Raw genomic sequence first — 22,500 nt, forward strand, 5'->3', positions numbered from 1 at the left:
GCCCATCAGCTTTGTTTTTTATATATATTTGTATATGTAGAACATCATGTGTAGTGTGTACGTGTTCTTAACAAATGTGCACTTTTTTCCACCTACAACCTGGCCACATCTACAATTGTTTGTACACAATAAACTACATTAAATTAAATTATTTTTTACCATTTTGGTTTTTTTTTGATAAAGGCATAGTAGAATGTTAAATTTCACTTCAAATCGAATGGCTTGATTGCAATGTTCAGCCTATAACAAGATGTCACCATCATGTATTTCAAAATTATATTCAATTAGCAAAACTTGTTGCAACAGTATTTAGTATTTTCTCATTCAGAATTTCTGAGAATTGGAATAAAAGAGGGTACATTAATGAGAACAGGAAAGAATTTTTTAGAATTCTAAAACTAACAGAAATTTAACCTCCAGAAACTACGACACGACACAATGACCTTACCTCTAACTAATTACAATCAGATAATGGATTTTTATTTTTCAGCTTCTGGCTTTGTATATATTTGTTTGTAAGTAAATATCTGATCATGTATTGAAAAATGTTCATTAAAACAGATAGAACAGAGTCTGTGAATTCAGAAATTAATTTCATCCATTTGGAGTTCATTGTTGTGATCTATTTTATTAACCTCTGAAGTTAATGTTTTGAAAATTACAAAATCATGTTGAAACAAAGTTCACCAACGAGATGGTCAAGTAAGCCTCCCTTGACATATGAATGATTTTTTTAAAGTATGTAATCTGTTTCAAAATATCTTCTATCTTAAGAAGTAATGTTCAAAGTCATATAATCTTGTTTCAACTTGACTTTATGAATGGAAAGATTGCTGGTTTAGATTCACTTCAAACTGAAAACAAGATCAGGTGACAGGAACGTTATTCCCACTTAATCAGTGGATTTTGCTAATTATTGCAGTAGATGCAACTAACACAACTATAAGGTTTTTTGTGCCTGATTATTGCAGATCTTTTTTCACTTTCTGCTGCATTTTTCTGCCTCTTCCACATGCTTTCAGGAATCTAGCAGTGCTATGGTAGGCCTTCAGTTCTTCATGTATGTTTCTGTTGTTTTACCTGTTCATTACCTACACTTTCAAAATGAAGAGCTCTTAAGCACTCCTGATAATTAAAGAGGACTGAATTGCATACTAACAAGTAAAAAATATTAGAAACATTATTCTTTTTGACCAGTGAAAGACATTTTTTAACTTTAACTATAATCTGACTTGAATTTTAGTGAATCTGCATCTTATAATAATTTGGATAAAAGGCCAGATCTCCTGCCCAGTGTTCTTTGCATATTCCTTGATAGTCTAAATAATATCACATTTAATTGAATTATCCAAGTGCATAAAGATAAGATTTTTTTAATGAAGGAACAAAGCAGAAAGTAACTAGAGTAGGAAAATTAAAATTGTGCTTTGAATTAGGCATTGTTTTTCCCTACTTAACACAACCTAAACTAAACACAACTCATTTTTGTAAAGTTTTGTATAAATTCCTTATTCCCAAATGTAAGCAAGTTTGGATTATTAACTTTCAGCTCAGCTGTCCTTATTTAGATAATTCTCCTCTTTCTCACCACCAACTGCTAATGCTGGTATCAAGCATCAAGGAGTTGATCTATCTTTATAAACAGCACCTTCTAAATCAGATATTAATACAGAGCCTTTCTGAATCAATTAATTGCTCCAGGCAGTGAGAATGGTCTTTGCAAAGCTGCTAATGAGAAAACTATTTTAAAAATTTCTATTCTCATGAAGAAGACGTAGTTCTTTCTAAGGAGTCTGAAGAGGGTCAGCGTGTTGTTGAGTAATTTATTAAAGTCCTACAGGTGTACTATGGAAACTGTACTCACTGGTTGCATCACGGCCTGAATTGAAAATTGAGTGCTCAGGAATGCAGAAGGCTGCAGAAAGTGCAAGCTTGGCCATCATGGACACTGACCACTCCCCCCGACCATTGAAGATCTCGACGTGAGCTGCTGCCTCAACAAAGCACCCAACACTGTAAAGATCCCCATCACCCTGGTCACAATCTCTTCTTGCTTCCAACTTTAGGCTGAAGGTACAGGAAGCTGAAACTGACACTTCTTGGTTCATTCAGTTTTTTTTTTCCCTCAACAACTATCAGGCTCTTGAATCTTCCCATACTACCCCAGGACCAAAGATCTGTCTCCATTCTTGTAACATCACGTTTTTGCACTGACTGAAACTGTAAATATTTGTCTACTTTTTCTCTAGTATGGTAATTTAATTTATACTTGATGTTTACTGTATTGATGTATTTTCTATATCCACATAGCTGCAGTAAGCAAGAAAAAATTCAGTGCATTTATAGTTTATACTTGTGTGTATGACAAACTCTCATCTAATCAGCATCATCATCACAGGAAGCTCATTACTTTTAAAAATGATGCCCTCTAGTGCCATGGAGAGGTAACTCAAACAGATCATCTGCTTTCCTCTCCATCCCTTATATTTCCTCATCTGTTTGGCAAGCCAATAATCTGCAGTTCAGTATTCCATTTTGATTTATCCCTGGTCAAGGTAGTATACCAGCCTATTTTTTAAAAAAATCAACTGTAGGAATTCAATTTAAATCTTGGCCTTGGAAGGATTATATGATGTTACAGAACATCTGCTAAATTTCACTGAATATTTAAAAAATCTTGTACTTTTCACATCCTTAATACATTGCTCAGTCAAATACCCTGTAATAGTCGCAATTAGAATTTGGAAAACTACAGTAACCAATTTGTATGTCCTGCAAATAGCAGCCTGATAATGTCCTAGAGATCAGTTATAAGTGTGGGTCTTCAAAATGGCTCCACTATTTTGTACCCAGTTGACATCATTTTAATGTCCCTATCCTAAAAGACCTCTCCAACAGGGTAGATATTCAACTTAGAAAGTGTGCACAAGCTTCGGGAGCATCACATGACAAGAATGTATTTTCACCAAACAATGAAACATTCAGCATTTAGCCCTAATCTTTTTAAAACAAAAATTGTTTCATCCTTTGACCGATTTGTCATAGTCTTGACAGGGTAGCTGGTTGCCAATTTTTGATCAGATTATTGAATCAGTTGGTTGCTGTCGTCCGTTGCACTAGCAATTCAAAACAAATTTTTATATTAGAATAGAAAGTACCTATTTTTGAATTCGATCAATAAATTTGTGAGCATTCCATAATCATTAACATTAGGAGAAGCATTAATTTTTCTGGCAACAAGCAAGGCTCTGTTGACCTCATCTCATTCGCTACAGGAACTCCTATTTTTATATTGGTGTTTCATGTTTGGATTTTTGTGTATATAATGTGGCCAACTATAGCAATTCCATATAATTCAAATTTGTACCAAACAGGTAAAAACTTGCTTTTAAAATAATACATGGATCTGATGTAAACTATTTAGTTGGCATTTCTTTACGTTTTCTAGAAAGCAAACAGCTGCTGCGTGTTATATTGTGCATGTTTGCATATGGGTTTTGATTATTTTTGCAAAAAAAAACAACTTCCTCTTTGTTGATGGTGGTTATTTGCCTTTAAAGTATTCACTCATGCTTATCTCTTATCAGTGACATCATTAGGGTTGTTGTCACCCAGTGCAGTAACTCATCGTGTCACTCAGCCCTCCTCCCCCCCCCCCACCCAGCCCCCCCTCCTCCACCATGGACCTCCTCCTGTACCAGACCATACAGAATCCTTAGTAATTTTTTTGTACTAATGTTAATTATAAGTCATAATTCCCATATATCGCTGAATGTAATGGCAATAGCAGTGAGATAGAAACAATTAACAAAATTAAAATTACACCTGTAAATTACAATATCATACAGTGTAAATATATTTACAAATACTAATTACCACAATATTGTAGCTAAAACACCAGAAAATTTGACAAATGCAGCGACTATGAAAACTCTAGCAGCAACAGAAACAACAACTCATGTTTGTAGTGCGTGCAGATGGAACCACATGATTCAAAGTGTCATTGTAATTGGGTAATAATGGCAGCTCTGACCGGAGCTCATTAGAAGGTTCAAAAAGTAAATGAGCATCAAGTTTTAGCTTGTAGGTATATTGATACATGTCAGCTGGGTTACAAAAAAAATGTTTTTGTTGTTATAACCAACTCCAGGAAGATCACAGTGGTCTGCATCCTGCACAACCTCACAATCTTGAGATCAGCTCTCCCACTATCCATCAAGCAGCTTGAGAAAGAAAAGGCAGACCTGAAAGAACTTGTGCACATTAACTGTATGCCAATTCTTCATTGGAGATGTTGAATGGGCAAGACATGGAGATGTATCGATCTCAAAGAGATATAGGACTCATGGATATTACTGTGAGGATTGAGATACTTGAAAGCAAGGATGTTAATTTTTGAATTGAGGCATCACTTGGATGTATAGATAACACTAGATGTTTACTATCCTATCTGTTTGGAAGCAGTGCAAGATAAAAGTACCATAAAATGAACATCTCCAATCAAACTAATAAAATCATGCAAAGTTACAAACGGAAGTCAGATAATCATGGTTCTGCATGCACTTAGTGTCTGACTTCCACATGACTTTGCCTATCCTTCAATAGGAAGTTCCATTTACATAGCACCTTTGAGGTGGAGAAAGTGGCTAAAGCCACTGCATAGGAATGGTATCAATCGAAAATTTGACCCTGAGCAGCGAGGCTGGATTTGCACAATGTTGCAGGTCTAAATGTAGGCACGTTCTTGGGAATGGTGTGGTGTGGATATGAGGTCTGGAGGCTGAGCTCAACCCACGGCAAAATATAGTACCAAGATCCTTGTGCTCCATTTCAGTGCTGTTTCTTTGACTGCAGCATTGGCATTGAAAGGCTAATAATTTTCAACAGGCGAATGTCTTTTTTTGGTAGTAGACCTGTGAGCTGGTAATGCTTTGCACCAAACAGCACCGTCTTAGCATTGAAAGAAGCCAGCTGGACTGATAGACCACGGCAAGGGTACAGATGGAATTGCAGAATGAATGCAATGTTTTGTCAAGCCTTGGATTCTCTTGTGATTTCCAAGCACCATTTCAGCAATCCTTTTAACATATGGAGGATAGACTGCTAAAAGATACCTTTCAACATATGAATCTGGAGCTCTCGATAACATGGAAGATAGTGCTGTCAGCTTCTACAGCAACACTGAGCCTTGGTATATGTTGCTAATGCTGCACTCGAAACTGTGACATTAAACCATCAGACATGTTTCACTTTTACTGCGTTAAGACTTCAATTGCAGCATCTCATAAAAATCTTGGACCTTTCTTTCTCCTTGTGCCATTCTTCATCATTTCCTGGGCCAGATTCAGTAGTAGAATGACCATCAGCTACAACACACTTCCTCATTAGGAGTTGTAAACTGGAATTAATTACTGCAGACTAGTTTCAGTCAGAACGAGCTACCCTTTTGGCTCCCTGCTGAAATGATCATCCAGTGCACGTCATAATTAATGCTGACTAGTGTCTTCAATAATGACCATGAACAAGCAAGATAAAGTTAACATACAGTTTTCATTCCCAGCAGATTAATCCTCCTTGAGAACCCAAGGGTATTTTTAAGGGTGATCAAATTAAGCCCCTAAATTCCTTAATGAATTTTGCATAATTTGCCATGGAATGATGTGCACATTTCACCATCGTGCAAAGCCAGATTAGGCATTTCTTGTACGTTCGTCATATATTCTAATTGTGTCCTTGGGGTAGAGTGAGTTATGTTCCTGTTCAATTATTATCTTTAATTCTCATATGATTATGCACTAATTTATTATTTGGTCACTGTAGGTAAAGACCGAGATTAGCGTCCAAAGTAAACACCAGACAATGCAAGGCATCGCGTTTCCAATCCAGGAAAGTGCCATTACAGCTATTCTCTTACTTAAAGAGAGGAAGATAAATTACATCCAACTGGTAAGTCATTCCCTTTTCATGTCTTAAATTTTAATCAATGTAGATTGAATTAATTTTGCTAATGGTAGAACTGTGTCTTGAATGTAACAAAATAGGTGGATAGTGCTAACAGACCCTATATAGTATAGGGTAATGATGCTTTTGCTTGGGTTAACTTTATCAGAGTGTTGTAACAGATCTGACGCTTCATAAAGATGATGAACAACAGCTCAAGATTCTGCTATATTTAAAGAGCAGAGTGCTAATATAAAACCACTATTCCTCCTTCCACATAGGAAGGTCATGAGAATCTATTGACTAATAATTTCCCCAGATGAAGGAAAAAGGATTCGTGGTTTCTACAGAAATGATTTATAAGCAGCTCCCCTGGTTTCAGAATGTCACAAAGCCAATGAAATGCTGAACTGTCGTCTTAGTTGTACTGTGTGAAATTTGGCTGCCCTTTTGCACTCCCACATGCAACATTTCCAATGTAAGCCTGCTAATCTATTTTACTTGTGATGACTGAGGAATCAGCATTGGTCTGCTTTTGAAAATGATAACATACTTTTACTTCCATATGAAGGAGGAAATGCAGCCTTGATCTGATGTTCCATCCAAAACTTCCAATGATGACACTCCCTGATGAATCAGCTCAAAATTCTTGCTTAAGTCTATAGAACAGGATTTAAATGCACAGCACTGTGATTCGGGCAAGAGTGCTACCAGTTCAGTCTGAACTGACACACAAAAGGAATGGAAAAATATCTTGCTTTTGTTACTCTTTAGTTTTTAAAATCATAATGGAGCAATGAAAATTCAGTAGAGAAGCACAAAATAATATTGACTCAAAAGTTTCTTCCTTTATTTGGAAGAACAAAAACTCTAGAATTAATTAATTTCATTTTCAAAAAAATTGAAAAAAGATGGAGGTATGGCCCGACCTAATTTTAGATTTTATTACTGGGCTATTAATATTTGTTATCTAACCTTTTGGATTTTTTATTCTGATAAATTGGATCATCCAGTATGGAGAGATTTAGAATTGAAATCTATACAGCAGTGGCCTCTTTTTTGGGAACCTCTCTTCCATTTAGTTTTTCCAAGATCAATAAGGATGTATCTAATTCAATACTCAAACATATATTGCAAATCTGGTTCCATATTAGGGAAATTTTTTTATTTAAAAAAAACTTTGTTTTAATTAGTGCTATCTCTCCTAATTTTTTTTCAACCATCAATAATTGATCAATCCTTCTCTTTATGGAAAAACAAAGGTATAATTTCTTACGCAAATTAATTTAAGGAAGGTTGTTTAATGTCTTTTGAACAGCTGGAAAGTAAATATGACTTATCAAATATTTTTTTTTTATATTTACAGATTAGAAATTTCTTTTAATACCATATTACTGACTTTCCATCTGTATATCCACTAGATCTAGTTGATAATATTTTACAATTTAATCCTTCTCAGAAAGGATTAATTGGAATTATATATGATAGATTATTGAAATTATGTCCAGTACTTCACGATAAGATTTAAAAGGCTTGGGACTTGGAACTTCCAAGACCCTTATCGGAGGAAATAGGACAAGATTCTTAAACTGGTGAATACATCTTCAATATGCGCCCAAAATTCATATTTGAGCCTGTGACTAATGCAAGTAATAAGACACCTGGTTTAAATCTAATTTTGCAAAGCAATTTTAAAAATATTTGGAAACTGAAGCATAATTGAAATATTTGTCCTGAAATGACCATACATTATACCAGTAATAATGGCTGTACTATCTTATTCTCATATCAATAAATATTTTAACTTATTTTACCACAAAGTATGCAATCATAAAAATTTCATGTATAGTTTTCTCATTTCCCAGAAGAGAGACTTAAAATCAGAGCTGAATGTCATGCATTAATTAAAAGAGGTAGTGATGATTAGCAGTGTTTCAAAATGTGATGTAAAAAATATTTCATCGGGATTTGCTTAGCACCCTAGTATTGTCATAGAAGTGAAACATGCACTCTGCGTCACCTGGTAGAATGAAACAAAGCCTGCTGAAAATCAAAACTTATGTGGCAGAAATTGGAAACCAGAAAATGCTGCAAACACTGAGCAGGTCAGGCAGCATCTGAGGAAAGAGGATTTCCTACCTGAAATCAAACATTTTCTTTTTCACAAATGATGCCCAAACTTCTGAGAGTTTACTGAATGTTAGATTTTACTGCAAAACCGCGTGGTCTTGCTCTTAAATGTCCACTTAAACTGTTTCATGCTTTTAAAAAAAAAGATGGTAGCTCCAAGAATGCAGCTTTCCCCATACTGCTCAAAATTGTTATTTAGTATTATCTCTTAAACTAAATTTGAATTTCTAACTCAGAATAATTTCATACAGAATAGTATAGCGCAGGAACTGGACCAGAAATTTGAATTGAAATGTACAAGTAATGCCATCAAAAAGCTAATGGTAGAGCATCAAGAGTTGGTTACTCATGGTGATATTACATTCATATTAGAATTCTGTAAAATATATAACATCCAAAGTGTTAAAAATGATGAAATAGAATTAATTAGCAGTTTAAAACTCATCGGGAACTGCAAGAGTGTGCTGTTAACGAGAGGAGCAGGAAAAAACAGTGGGAGAGGTAGGTGCTCATTTGGGACAAAGACACTTTTATTCTTTTATTCACCTCCATATGCCACAGTTTTAAATTTGTCATCAAACAATTCACGTGATTAAAGTGCACTTTCCACATTTTATTCAAGGTTATTTGTTTACATTTTGGTTTGACCATGTCGAAATTACAGTACTTTTTCTACATGGATTCCTCATTTCAGGCCAACATAATATTTGGAACATAGCAATGGTATGTATATTAAAGTAGTCATGTTTAGTACTTTGTTGCACATCTCTTGCATACAATGACTGCTTGAAGTCTGTGGTTCATAGACATCACCAGGCACTGAGTATCTCCTCTGGTGATGCTCTGCCAAGCCTCTACTGCAGCCATCTTCACCTCCTGCTTGTTTCGGGAGCTTGTCTCCTTGCATTTTCTCTTCAACATATGGAAGGCATGCTCAATTGGATTTGATCAGGTGACTGACGTGGCCATTCAAAAATTTTTCTAGTTTTTAAGCTTTGAAAATCACCTTTGTTGCTTGAGCAGTATGTTTGGGATCATTGTCTTGCTGTAGAATGAGGCGCCATCCAATGAGTTTGGAGGCATTGACTCAAACTTGAGCAGGTGAGATGTCTCTATATACCTCAGAATTCAATTTGATACTGACATCACCAGTTACATCATCAATGAAAATATATTCGCCTGTACCTGTGGCAGCCATACATGCCCAAGCCATAACACCCCCGCCACCTAGTTTCACAGATGAGGTAGTCTGCTTTGGATCTTGGGCAGTTTCCTTACACCTGCACACTTTCCTCTTGCCATCACTCTGATACAGATTAATCTTGGTCTCATTTGTCCATAAGACCTTTTTCCAGAATTTTGCAGGCTCTTTTAAATACTTTTTGGCAAACTGTAATCTGGCCATCCTGTTTCTGTGGCTAACTAGTGGTTTGCATCTTGCAGAGCAGCCTCTGTATTTCTGTTCATGAAACCTTCTGCAGACGGTCATCATTGGCACATCCACACCTGCCTCCTGAAGAGTGTTTCAGACAGGCATTTGGAGATTTTTATTCAGCTGAGAATTCTTCTGTCATCAGTAGTGGAGTCTTCCTAAGCCTTCCAGTCCCTTTACGATTACTTAGCTCACCACTACACTCTTTCTTCTCAGTGATATTCCAGATAGTTATTTTGACAACCCTATGGTTTGGGCGACGTCTCAATGTTTTATTCTTGTTTTTCAGCCTCATTATTGGCTTCTTTGACTTTCATTGGCACAATCTGGTCCTCATGTTGAAAAATGGCAACTACAGACTCCAAAGGTGATCAAAGGCTTAGAAGCAAGCCGAGCTCTCTTATACCTGCACCAATGAAGAAATTAAACATAGCTAGGCAATCACAAACATCTGTGAAGCCAATGTCCCAAACAGTATGGTGCCCTGAAATGGGGAGATTATGTATAAAAAGTGCTGTAATTTCTGCATGGTCAAACCAAAATGTTTACAAATAACATTCAATAAAATCTAGAATGTGCACTTTAATTACAGTTGAATTGTTTGATTACAAATTTAAAACTGTGAAGGACAGGGAAACCGTGTCTTTGTCCTAAATATTATGGAGGCCACTTTATAAACCTTAACACATTTAACTTTATTTTCAGTCACATTCTTTGAAAACATTTAACTATCACCACATCTTCAGATTCCTCCCCCTCCACAGAGCCATCTGAATGACGAACAATAACATTATAGATAATTAACAACCCCCCCCCCCCCCCCCCCCACAAGTTTACAGATAAAGCCTCTGACCGGGGCGACTTGTACTCAGCAGGAATAAGGAGATACTTTAAGGGAGTCACCTCAATGGCAAGCGGTATCAACCAGCCCTTCAGCCTGGCCGATGCCATTGCTATATCACACAACTTTATTCAAACAGCTTCTATGAGCAAAGCATGATCAAGGTACTTTGCTGGCTGAATATTCGCTCCCATCTTAATTCAGAGAACATTTGCTTTCACAATTTTAAACTTATATTTAAATTTTTATTTATTCTTAGTTTTTTCATCTTTTTACTAATTTATTTTCCTCGGTTTTTTTGCCGGTTGCTTGAGATTGCTGGTTGCTTGAATTCTAGATAATAGGTGTTTTTCACTGTATTCCTTTTCTGTGAAGTATTCCATAAGGCAGAGTGAACAAACAACAAATACACTTGTAGTTGAGGAAGGATTTTACAGGGATTGAGTGAGATTGGGAATGGGATTGAGCTGAAACAGGCATTATTAGCCAAATGTGCTTTGTCATTCTGATATTTCATGATCATTCCGTTGCAAAAAGAGGAAACAAAGTTTAAATTCATCAAGTTTACAGCACATAAACAGTCCCTGCAGACCAAACACATCTATTCCAGCCTAGGCCAGTCCCATTGCATGTGTTTGGCCCATATCCTTTTAACCTTTTCCTATCCATAAACCTGTTTAAATATTATTCTTCCCATCTCTTCCACTTCCTCTGGCAGCTCATTCCACATTGTGAAAAATCTTTCAGCTCGATGCCATCCTTTCTGTGTCTAGGTGACTTGATGGTGCGTCATATTCCAAGCCCTGTCTATGCCAGTTTCAGTGAACTATGTACTTGTACTCCTACATCTCCCTGTTTTACAACTCGTCCTCTCTGTTTTGACTCTCAGATGTATTTTGTACAAGATATTTTTCTGTAAATTATATTTTTCCAAAAATGTTGGCTTATGGCAAAACTCTTTTTTTTATATTTTTTTCTCCACACTTCAGAAACTAGACATAGAGAAGGAAACCATTAACTTGGTCCACACTGATGTCACTGACATACTTGACTTGCCAAAGAGGATCCCAAATAATGCTGCTCGCTATCATTTCTTCCTCTACAAGCACTCACATGAAGGCGACTACCTAGAGTCTGTTGGTAAGTTCATGTGTTAAACTGAATGTAGCCATTGAACTTGCACCCATTTCATTGACTTCTTTATTTATCTCCTGCCTTGCAAACACAAACCACAACTTTCAGTTCTGCTGAACACTTCAATCATGGTGTGTCCCATTTTGTAGGCTTAGTCCTTTTACATTTCCTATTTTGCAAGTAAACCAGAGATTAACAATGTAGATTTTTTTTTCCTTTTGTACTTGGAAAATCAATTATGAAAAGGGCACCAGGAAATGAAGTCAGCTCCACAATCTTGCTTTAAATAAAAGACCTTTAGTTGCACTTTTTTTCTGCTTTGCTCCCAATTCACACTGCACTAAGTCAATAGATTAAACATCATGTGTTTCAGGCAAATTTTTAACTCAATGTTGTAGCTTCAATTTTATGCTCAGAAATGTTTTTGTACATTTAATGTATTTTTTTAAATAGTAATGAATTATTGCAATAAAAAGCTTCAAAGTATATGTATAAATTACTGCAGATCCATTGCATGTTGATCCACAACCATGTTCAAATGATGCAACATTTAATACAGTTAATCTGTTCCTCACTGCTGATCAATTTTAATTGGACCCCTAAATACTAAGCTTTCTTAACAACTTTTTTTTCCTCCCCTGCAGTGTCAATTCCACTGCCATTTGTCCTCTGTTACAAATGCCTCTGACTGCTCTTTTTCTTGACTCAGTGGCAAACATCTCCAATAAATGCAAAGAGAGGGTCAAATAAAAGCATATACAAAGCAACAGATGTTCTGTTAGTGAATTATAGATGATTAGAAATGGAACAGCTCCAAGCTCCTACACATCTGTAAATTGGCTAAATATGCTGAAATTATTACTTTCTTTCCACAGTATTTATCTACTCTATGCCAGGGTACAAATGTGGTATTAAAGATCGAATGCTCTATTCCAGCTGTAAGGGCCCTCTATTGGATGTGGTCGAACAGCAACTACAACTGAAAGTTGTCAAAAAGGTATTCTGTGAAAGCTATTCAATAGGACATAGTGAGTTGATAAACTCTAATCAGAACTTTCTTCTACTTGAGTGGAAGTTTATGGGCCTGTCTTTATTTCTGTTTATTCAATAGAAATCTATAACAGGCGAGCTGAGATGAATTGTAGATTATAATGCAAGAATTATGTCTACTTCAGAAAGTTGGGTCTGCTATTTCTTTTTAACCTAATAACTATTTAAGCGAGTTAGCAAAGACGCCATGAAGATAATGAGCACAATAAAGCTTGAAATAATGGTTGTGTACCATTTAGATATAACTTTCACTAACTCTTTGTAACATGTTAAGGTACCTATATTTTCAGCAATTAGACACCGCTGGCAGGTTGTCCTTGAGAAGATGGTGTTGAACCAACTTCTTGAACAGTTGCAGGTCTTTTGGTGAAGGTGCAGTGTTGTTGGGTGGGGAAAGCCAGGATTTAGGCCCAGCAAAGATGGGAAAATAGCTGGTCCAGTTGTAGTGGTCTCCAGGATGTTAATGGTTGGGACTCAACATTGGTAGTGCCATTAGATGTCAAGGGTAGGTGGTTAGACTCTTACATATTGGAGATGGTCATTCCTTGGCAATTTTGCTGCATAAATGTTGCTCGTCACTTACCATCCCATGCTTGAATTTTGTACAGATCTGTCTGCATAGAAGTGTGGAGTGTGTCTTTCAAAGCATCTGAAGATAGTTGAGGTTCAGGCACAACTCTGAGCCTAAGGTTTGGATGATTGGCATCCAACAGCCACAAGCTTCTTTATTTCTGTGAAGTATGATTAGAACCATAGAACAATTACAGCACAGAAGCAGGCCACTTTGGCCCCTCTAGTCTGTGATTAACCATTTTTTTTTCCTCATCCCACTGACCTGCACCCAGCTCATAGCCCTCCATACCTCTCTCATCCATCTACCTCTCCAGATTTTTCTTAAATGTTAAAATTGAGCCCACATTCACCACTTCAGCTGGAAGCTCATTCCACACCTCCACCAATCTCTGTGTGAAGATTTTCCCCCTCATGTTCCCCCTAAATGTTCCCCTTTCACCCTTAACCCCCCATATCCTCTGGTTTGTATCTCACCTAACGTCAGTGGAAAAAACCTATCTACGTTTTCTCTGTCTATCCCCCTCATAATTTTAAATACCTCTATCCCTCATTCTACTCTCCAGGATATAAAGTCCTAATTTGTTTAACCCTTCCCTGTAACTCAGTTCCTGAAGTCCAGGCAATCTTCTAGTAAATCTTCTCTGCCCTCTTATTGATATCTTTCCAGTAGTTAGGTGACCAAAACTGCGCATAATACTCCAAAATTTGACTTCACCAATGTCTTGTACAACTTTAACATGACAGCTCAACTCCTGTACTCAATACTTTGATTTATGAAGGCCAATATGCCAAAAGCTCTCTTTACAACCTTGTCCATCTGTGAGTCCACTTTCAGGGAATTGTGTTGTCTGTATTCCCAGATCCTTCTGTTCTACCACAGTCCTCAGTGTCCTACCATTTACTATGTATGTCCTTTCTTGGTTTATCCTTCCAAAAATGCAACATCTCACTCTTGTCTGCATTGATCTCATCTGCCATTTTTCAGACCATTTTTCCAGCTGGTCCAGATCCCTCTGCAAACTTTGAAAACCTGCTTCATTGTCCACAACGTCTCCAATCTTAGAGTCATCTGCAAACTTGCTGATCCAATTTACCACATTATCATCCAGATCAATGACATGGATGACAAGCAACAATGGTCCCAGAACAATCCCTGAGGAACACCACTAGTCACAGGCCTACAATCGAAGAAGCAATCTTCCATCATTACACTCTGGCTTCTCCTGTCCAGCCATTATCGAATCCAGTTCACTATTTCACCATGAGTACCTAATGTCTGAACCTTCCTGTCTAACCTCCCATGCGGGGCCTTGTCAAAGGCCTTACTAAAGTCCATGCAGACTGCCTTTCTCAATTCAGCCTTTTCTTCATCAGCTTTCCTGGTTACCTCCCCCGAAAAACTCTATAAGACTGGTTAAACAAAACCTACCATGCACAAATCCATGTTGACTATCCCTAATCAGTTCTTAGCTATCTAAATAATTGAACATCGACTTTCTTAAAACATCTTCCATGTCAGGCTCACTGGCCTATAATTATCAGGGTTAATTTTGGAGCCTTTTTTAAGCAATGGAACAACGTGAGCTACCCTCCAATCCTCTGGAATCACACCTGTGGCTAAGGACATTTTAAATATTTCTGCCAGAGCCCCTGCAATTTCTGCACCAGCCTCCCTCAAGATCCGAGGGAATATCTTGTCAGGCCCTGGGGATTTGGCCAACCTTATCTGCTTTAAGCATTTCCTCCTCTTTAATCTGTGTAGGTTCCATGGCCTCACTGCTTGTTTTCCTTTCTTCCCACGACTCTGTGCCTGTTTCCTGAGTGAATACTGGTGAAAGAAAATGTTTAAGATCTTCCCCCATCTCTTTTGGCTCCATACAAAGCCGACCACTTTGATTTTCAAGGGGACCAATTTTGTCCTTTTGCTCTTAATATGTCTGTAGAAACCTTTAGGAGTTTCCTTCATATTATCTGTCAAAGCAACCTGTCTTCTTTTAGCCTTCCTGATTTATTTCTTGATGTATTTCTTGCATTTTTTTATACTCCTCAAGTACCTCATTTGCTCCACGTTGCTCTCTCTTCTGAATCAGATTCCCCAATATCCCTCGAAAATTAGAATTTTTCCTTTTCATTGATTTTAGTTGTACCAAGGTTATTTGATGTCATACTTGGATTATCAAAGATAACCACTCTCTTGCCTCTTTTCTCTATGTGTGGATCATGGACTTGATGGAAACCTGGGAAAATAGGCCAGGTGTTTTTTGTAAATAAGTCCCACTTGATTCCATACCTTCCATCATATCATAATGATTGAGAGTAGACTAATTAAGTTGTAACCAGTGATGTTTGTGAAGAGGACAAAGCTAGACCATCACCTTTGTAACTGGATGACACAATGTGCCATAGATGATGAAGCGCTGTTCCTCAAACTTGCATTGGGCCTTATTGTAACAGTACAGGAGGCTTCGCACTAACAGGTCAGAGAGGGAGTGGGGTAGAGAATTAGAATGGCAGGTAAAGGGAACCTCATTGTTCCCTGTGAACTGAACTAAGATGCTTCCAGAAATATGGACCATCCTTCTGCCTTCATAGATAGCTGCCTGACACATTGAGCTCCTCCAGCACCTTGCTTTTTGCTCCATCAAATACAGTCCCCTATGTATCCATCACCCAATTTCTGTGTTTAGTTTCTCCAGTGTAGAGGCCACATTGAGAACATCAAATGCAGTTCATTAGATTGGAAGAAGTGAAACTGGATTGCTGGGAAGACTGAATTCATGGATGGTGGGAAAGGACAAGTATTGCATCGCTTGTGGTTTGCAAGGCTAGAAGGAGGTGGGTGGTTAGTGGAAATGGATGAGTGGACCAAGAAGTTGCAAAGCGAATGCTGACAGGGAAGAGGTGTGTAGTAGGTATGCCTAGTAGTGGATGTGTTGAATAAGGTACCTGGTGGACCAGAAGGTGGGACTTTTGTGCAGTTGTTAAATTGTCACACCATGAATCCAGAGGCCTGCACTAACAATCCAGTGTGAGAGTTCACAGTGGCATGGATATGGTTTATTGTGTTCTAATAACTAATCTGGAATTTCAAAAATGTTTTAAAATCTGGTCTCCATAATGGTGACAAGGTTGGCGTGGTGGTCAGTGCCAGCGATTAGGACCAGACTGGGGTTCGAGTCCCACATTGTCTGAAGGAGTTTGTATGTTCTCCGTCTCTGCGTGGGTTTTCTCTAGGGTCTCCAGTTTCCTCCCACCGTTCAAAACATACCAGGGATGTAGATTAATGGGGTATAAATTGGCCAGTATGGGCTCTTGGGCCAAAATGACCTGTTACAGTTCTGTACAGATAGTCCTTGACTTCTGACCTATGTGAGTTAAGTCCACCTGCGCATACAACCAAATTTTTAAAAAGTCTTTATTAAAACTACTGTACGTGTATATATTTTACATTAAAAGTACTGTATACAGTTGTTCCCGTTCCCCGCCGGCAGTTTGAAGTCCCATTCCCCAATTTACGACCAACCCAAATTACAACCAATCCTGCAGACCCCATTACGGTCTTAAGTCAGGGACTACCTGTATATCTAAATTTAAATTTTAAAAATGTAGAATTTGCCAGCAATATCTCGTTCTGAAAACAGAATTTCAAAAATTGCAGATGGAGACTAGTTTTAGCCCTCCAAATCTCATAACACAGGCCTCATGCCAAACGTAACCTTTGGGTGAGTACTTGTGGATTTTAACCCACCATTCGAACATCAAGATACGGTTGTCATTTGAAGCGATGATGTTCAGCCTGTATTTTTGTTATTTCAAACTGTGTTGATGTTCAACTGTGAATAATTATTTTTCAGATTGAGATAGATAATGGTGAAGAGCTAACGCCAGACTTCCTTTACGAAGAAGTCCATCCGAAACAGCATGCCTTCAAACAAGCCTTTGCAAAGCCTAAAGGCCCGGCGGGAAAACGTGGACAGAAACGAATCATTAAAGCAACTGGTGAGGCAGAAAATGGAGGGGACTTTTAAAACGCAGCCAGGACTAAGGGACTTTCTAAAAATTATAGTAGAATATTAACTTGCATCAGTTAAACCTCTAAACCTTTATCTGTTTCTTCTAAAATACAATAAGCATCTTTGATTTTTTTAAACCATTTGTTGACAGCTGGGGGAAAGTTTTCTCTACAATGAGGGTCATTGTCATCATTCTGCAAAACAAAAAATAATTAGCACCATTTTATAACATTTGTGTACATTCAAGACAAATGAACAATAACACAAACCGTCCATTATCCTTCTTGTACTTGGAATCTGGATCGGTTAATTGTATCCATTTCCAAATGCTTTACGATTGCATTGCCAGCACTACACGCTATCCATATTCAGAACTGTTATCAAAATCGCATTATCTGATTGTATGCACCATACTCAGATTTGTAAACTTTAAAAATATGGGAATTCATTATCTGGTTTTATAAAGTTGGTGTGCAGGCAATCACTAGATCATTAAGCCCAAGGACATACTGCCACAGAGCTCAGATTTTAGGCCTGCACCAAAATGACACAGAGTGAATTCATAAACTCCTTCACTCACCACAGAGAATTAACTCTTCCAGCAGATTGTGAGGGAGTTAGAAGATAGAAACTATAATAGTCAACCATGGAAAATGGGTCCATGACTAGAAGACATTTCGTTTAAATGTCTGCCTATTTCGCTGTTCTCAGCTCCATATTACTATTCAACTTGGTACATGTAAGTTATGATTACTTTGAAACATGACTTCCTGATTTATTTTTGAAGGGACAGGTCCCCAGTTTAGGCCAGTTTGGCTTATTGTCCTTACTAACTTTTTGTACATAATTAGTGTTCTCCACACAAGGAGATTGAGAAATTGGATCATAATGTTCATCTGAATCCAATTCAAACATAATTCCTGACTCAGAATGCTGTCGCTTTTGTTGAAGGAGTGCAAGTTCCTGTATTGTCAGTCCATTCACACAATACATTTAGCCTGTAAACAGGACGTGTCTCAATTTACAGCTGGAGTCTGTGGGACTAAAACCATGGCATGTTTACAACTGATTCAAGGAGATCCAGAGATGAATGTGGGTAACAATGACAAGGTAGACACTTAGAGAGGTTTTACTCTGCACCTTTCACTGGCATTTCCTCAGTGTAGAATTTTGATCATTTCTGAAAGATAATAAATTAATTTTAACTTGTTTAAATCACATCATTTTTCTAAATTTGTAATGTCAATGATTTCTGAAGGCAAAATATCTACTTAGGTGTTAACGTACAGAGAGAGTATGTGTCTCATTATTTAAATATCTGCTTAATTGCTGGTGTACAATCAGTGGCCTTGTCGATAGTGATCTCACAATGATCAACTCCTTCACAGGGACGGAGAATGCTTAATTCTTTTGCGGTGTGTCACTTTCAAGAACAAATGGGTGTTTTGGAAAAGTTGCCTAATTTTGCATTACCTCCACTCTTGTTGGGAGCATAGAATGACAGATTATCACAAAATATAATAATTTATTTTGAAGAAAACAATAGATTTGTATTTCAGCCAGTAATCCATCCCATCCTTGCAGTATCCTCAGAGTCATTGAGAAACAACCCTTGGATCCATTAGAAAGTCTTCAAGACGAGATGTCTAGCGCTTGCTTCTGATTCAGAAAGTTCTGTTCAGGATCCACTTCAGCAGCATGAAAGGTGACACACCAGCACAGTAATGAGGAAATACAATGCCGCAGAGGTCCTATCTTTTAAAGAAAATAAACAAGACCCCATCTACTCTCTCAGGTGGATGCAAAAGATCCTAAAAACAGCAGGAGAGCGAAACCCAATGTCCAGGAGATGTTTTTCACTCAGTCAACACCAAAAGATTGGGTAAACTGACCACTATCACATTGTTCTTGGCATATGGCTGTTTCCTACTTGAACAATGATTAATTACCCTTCAAAATACTTAATTGGTAATTAAACTCTTCAGGACTCCCTGAAGATGTGAACGCCGCTATAAAAATACATTTCTTTTTCTTCCCATAGGCTAAAATTTATGCCTAAAATAGATTAACTGTGAAGGACTTTAAGTCATTATGAGGCCATGAATGTTGTCTGTAAGTGTAAGATCTATACGAAACAAGTCTTCTGTATGATACAAGAGCCATGGATAGAGTACTTTGTAGAACAGAGACTAGTTCATGAAAAGTAAATGTGCATTTCCAATCAGAATCCGAATATTAAAAGATATTAGATTGGAAACATGGAAGCTGTTGTATGTCTTCCTATTTACTGCTAATCATATCTACAGCCATTTATAATTCCAACCACAGAATTTCTGTTCTTTCTTTATTCATTGTGAACCGATAAAACAGATGAAGTGAATCCTCTACCCAACAGGATGGTTGCATTCAACTTTTCCTCCTTTGTTGCCTCTTGCTTAAGAAATGTGCTTTGTTAAAAATTACTCTTTAGAACCAGGAGTGTGCCACAAGGTCATTGTTTGGCCTGAAATTTAGCTCCCCAATATGTGGCTTGTAATTGGGTCAGAATAAGTGCAACAAAAATCTACACCCCGAACCATTCTCACCTTCTAACACATCCTCATCCTTCAATGGGCATTTATCAGCTGCCAGAAAAGGTGGATTTGTAATTTAAATTTAATAACGAGCCTGCAATCCTTCATTTATGTAGACATTTAATCCGTGGTCGCAGGATTTGCCAACACTTCACAACTGCAGCAGCGACAAGAAGTAAATTATGTAATGTCTTTATCACAGCTTATGGGTTTGTAGAATTGGGAAAGTTTCTTTGAAGCCAAACAATCTGCCACCACAGTCTGCTATCCCACAGCCAGCCTGTTCCTCACCGCCATTATCCTTCATGTAATTAGTGTTTGTGATGCATTTGATAAAGTTAATCCATTATGAGTACTTCTAAATCAATATGATGAGGAGATAAATAATGTCCAGCCTCTTTCCAGACAGAATATAAAGAGGCCTCAATAGAATGGGAGGTCATAAGATATCAACGTAAAACCTGCAGATTGCTGGAATCTTGAGTAAACAATAAGCAGCTGGAGAGACTCGGCAGGTCAGGAACATCATGAGTAGAAATGGTCAGTCAACATTACAAATCAGGGCCCTTCATTTAGACTAAATTGGGAGGGTGTGATATTCCTCTACCTCCATCTTCACCTTGTCACCTATTAACCCCTTCCAAATTTCTACCCCCTCTTTTTTTTTTTACTTTCATGCCCACCCCCTTGATAACATGCCCAGCCCTTCCCAATTTGCTACTTTGGTCTCAATGAAGAGTCCTGATCCAAACCATTGACTGACCATTGTGCAACCCCTTTAAGGTGGCTGAGAGCACATTGACAACGTCAGGATGCGGAACATGAGCTACATTTGGTCATGAGGATAATAGAGCCCATTGAACTTGCATCAAGTTCATTTATTTACACCATAAGCATGTATTCTGTTTAAATTCTCAAGTGCAGCAGAGAAACAAGGCCTGCTTCATGGGTCCATCAACCTCGTTTGATACTAACCTCTGGCGCAGTTGGGTTTCTTCCCACATCCCAAATATGTGTGGGGTGATAGGTTCATTGTCTGCTATAAATTGTGATTAGAATGTAGACAGTTGGTGAAAAAGAGGAGTTGATGGGAATGTGGAGGAAAATGTAAAGTTAAATTGGATTTAATGTGGTTTAGTATAAATGAGTAATTGATGTTCAGCATTGACACAGAGGGTCACGGGTCCTGTTTCCGTGCTCCATGGCTCTGAAAATTATTTTAGATATCTCAATGTTGCAATAATGTGGCAAAACGCACGAGGTACTGAAGCACAAGTTCCCTCTGAAGGGCAGAAAACTGCAGAAAGATTTGGGATGCAATTACTTATAAACTCTTCTTGTGGTTTCATCGTTTACTGTTTGGTAGCCTCCGTCATCTTTACTTTTCTACCAATCCAAACTAAGTTATCATCTGAATTAACCATGATTGATTCATTTCCTGGGTGCATTGAATTTATGTGTTACAGTGTAATCTTTGTATTAACTCTCTTGCTATACTCCTACAAAGTGTCCAAATATTAAATAATGGAAAAGCAAAGGCATAATGTCTTTCCCCTCAGGTGGATTTGTGTTTCCTTTACCTGCTGTGAAATCATCTTAAAATCTTCAGTCTTGTGACAACACAAGACCACTTGGCACATTTTATAGGCCATACAAAGAAGCAGGTTCCTGTAAGGGTCAGTAAAAAAACAACAGAAGCCCACAGTTTTGTTATGATAAGAAATAAACGATGGCAAATGTTTAATTATAACATCCGTGATAGAATCTGGAAGGAAAACTATAAAGTAAGCTATTTCAGGCAATAGAATCAAGAGGTCTGCTGAAATTGTGTCTTTTTTTCCAACAAATTGGGTTTTCCGTTGACTTAATTGTCCATTAACCACTGTACCCATACACCCTGGGCATTAATGCAGCCTTACTGTGTCATAGTGTCATTGTAGATATTTTGATTGTGTGTGTATTATCACACTTCATCTTCTGGAGGTTACTATTGACATAAAGATTTTAGGGATTTTAAATACTGATTCCTCAGTCTAGCACGATGAACATTATTTTCAGTTCACTTTAACTTGAGGGGATTTTTTTTTGTATTTCCAGCATCTTTCTTTGTTATTGTTAACCAGTTTATTTGCTAATGTGATTATATTGTCTAAGCCACTTTAGAATCCACTCACAGCCTAAGTGTATGTTAATTGTAGACACACATGCATGTGCACAGTCTTGCAGTTTAAGCCTCCACATCTTTTCATAAAGGCCACCTACTGAGAGGCTTTCCAACAGTAAATCACAAGATTCTGTAGGCACAGTGGTTGAAGTAAAGCCACAAAATGCTGGAGAAACTCCGTTGGTCAAACAATGTCCTTTATGTAGCAAAGGTGAAAAAACATTTCGGGCTTGAGCCTTTCATCAAAGTTACGAGACCTTTACTTTCCAATAGGGTCTGTTTAATATTCCTCCAGTCTCACCAAACATTCGATGAGCGGTGGCCAGATGCAGTTTATAATAACTCTCTGTCTCTGCTTCCTTAACCAGGAGGGAAGTAACTTCCATTTGTAACAAATTGAAAACATTTAATAAGTTTTGTCATGGCGTCCTGTGCCTGTTACATTTGGTCTTGTAAGTACTTATTCTGCATTGCAGAAAGTAGATCAGAGTGTTTCGTGACGATGGTCTGACCTGCTTCAGTTAAACTATTTATTGTTCTCTGTATTCCTCTCACACCAGAAAACTAAGAAAATATTTCTGGCTTTGCTTGATGAACTGTGATTTCACCCCTTGTTGATTAACCAAGAATTTTGATTATACAATAATGTG

At 37.6% G+C, this 22,500-nt stretch overlaps 1 protein-coding gene across 8 annotated transcripts in view; it reads left to right on the forward strand.

The window, feature by feature from the left end:
- The window catches only part of twf2 (twinfilin-2), a 168,235-nt gene extending 148,858 nt beyond the window's left edge, over positions 1 to 19,377 (forward strand). For all 8 annotated transcript variants that reach the window (XM_069936581.1, XM_069936583.1, XM_069936578.1 and 5 more), the window contains 4 exons: positions 5,821 to 5,946; positions 11,333 to 11,483; positions 12,353 to 12,474; positions 16,955 to 19,377. In XM_069936581.1, the coding sequence (XP_069792682.1) occupies positions 5,821 to 5,946; positions 11,333 to 11,483; positions 12,353 to 12,474; positions 16,955 to 17,128 (573 nt within the window). In that variant the 3' untranslated portion in view covers positions 17,129 to 19,377. The remainder of the gene's footprint in view (positions 1 to 5,820; positions 5,947 to 11,332; positions 11,484 to 12,352; positions 12,475 to 16,954) is intronic.
- The last annotated feature ends 3,123 nt before the right edge of the window (positions 19,378 to 22,500 follow it).

The sequence above is a fragment of the Narcine bancroftii genome, chromosome 5 (genome assembly GCF_036971445.1).
Source record: "Narcine bancroftii isolate sNarBan1 chromosome 5, sNarBan1.hap1, whole genome shotgun sequence".
In the NCBI taxonomy this organism is placed as follows: domain Eukaryota; kingdom Metazoa; phylum Chordata; class Chondrichthyes; order Torpediniformes; family Narcinidae; genus Narcine; species Narcine bancroftii.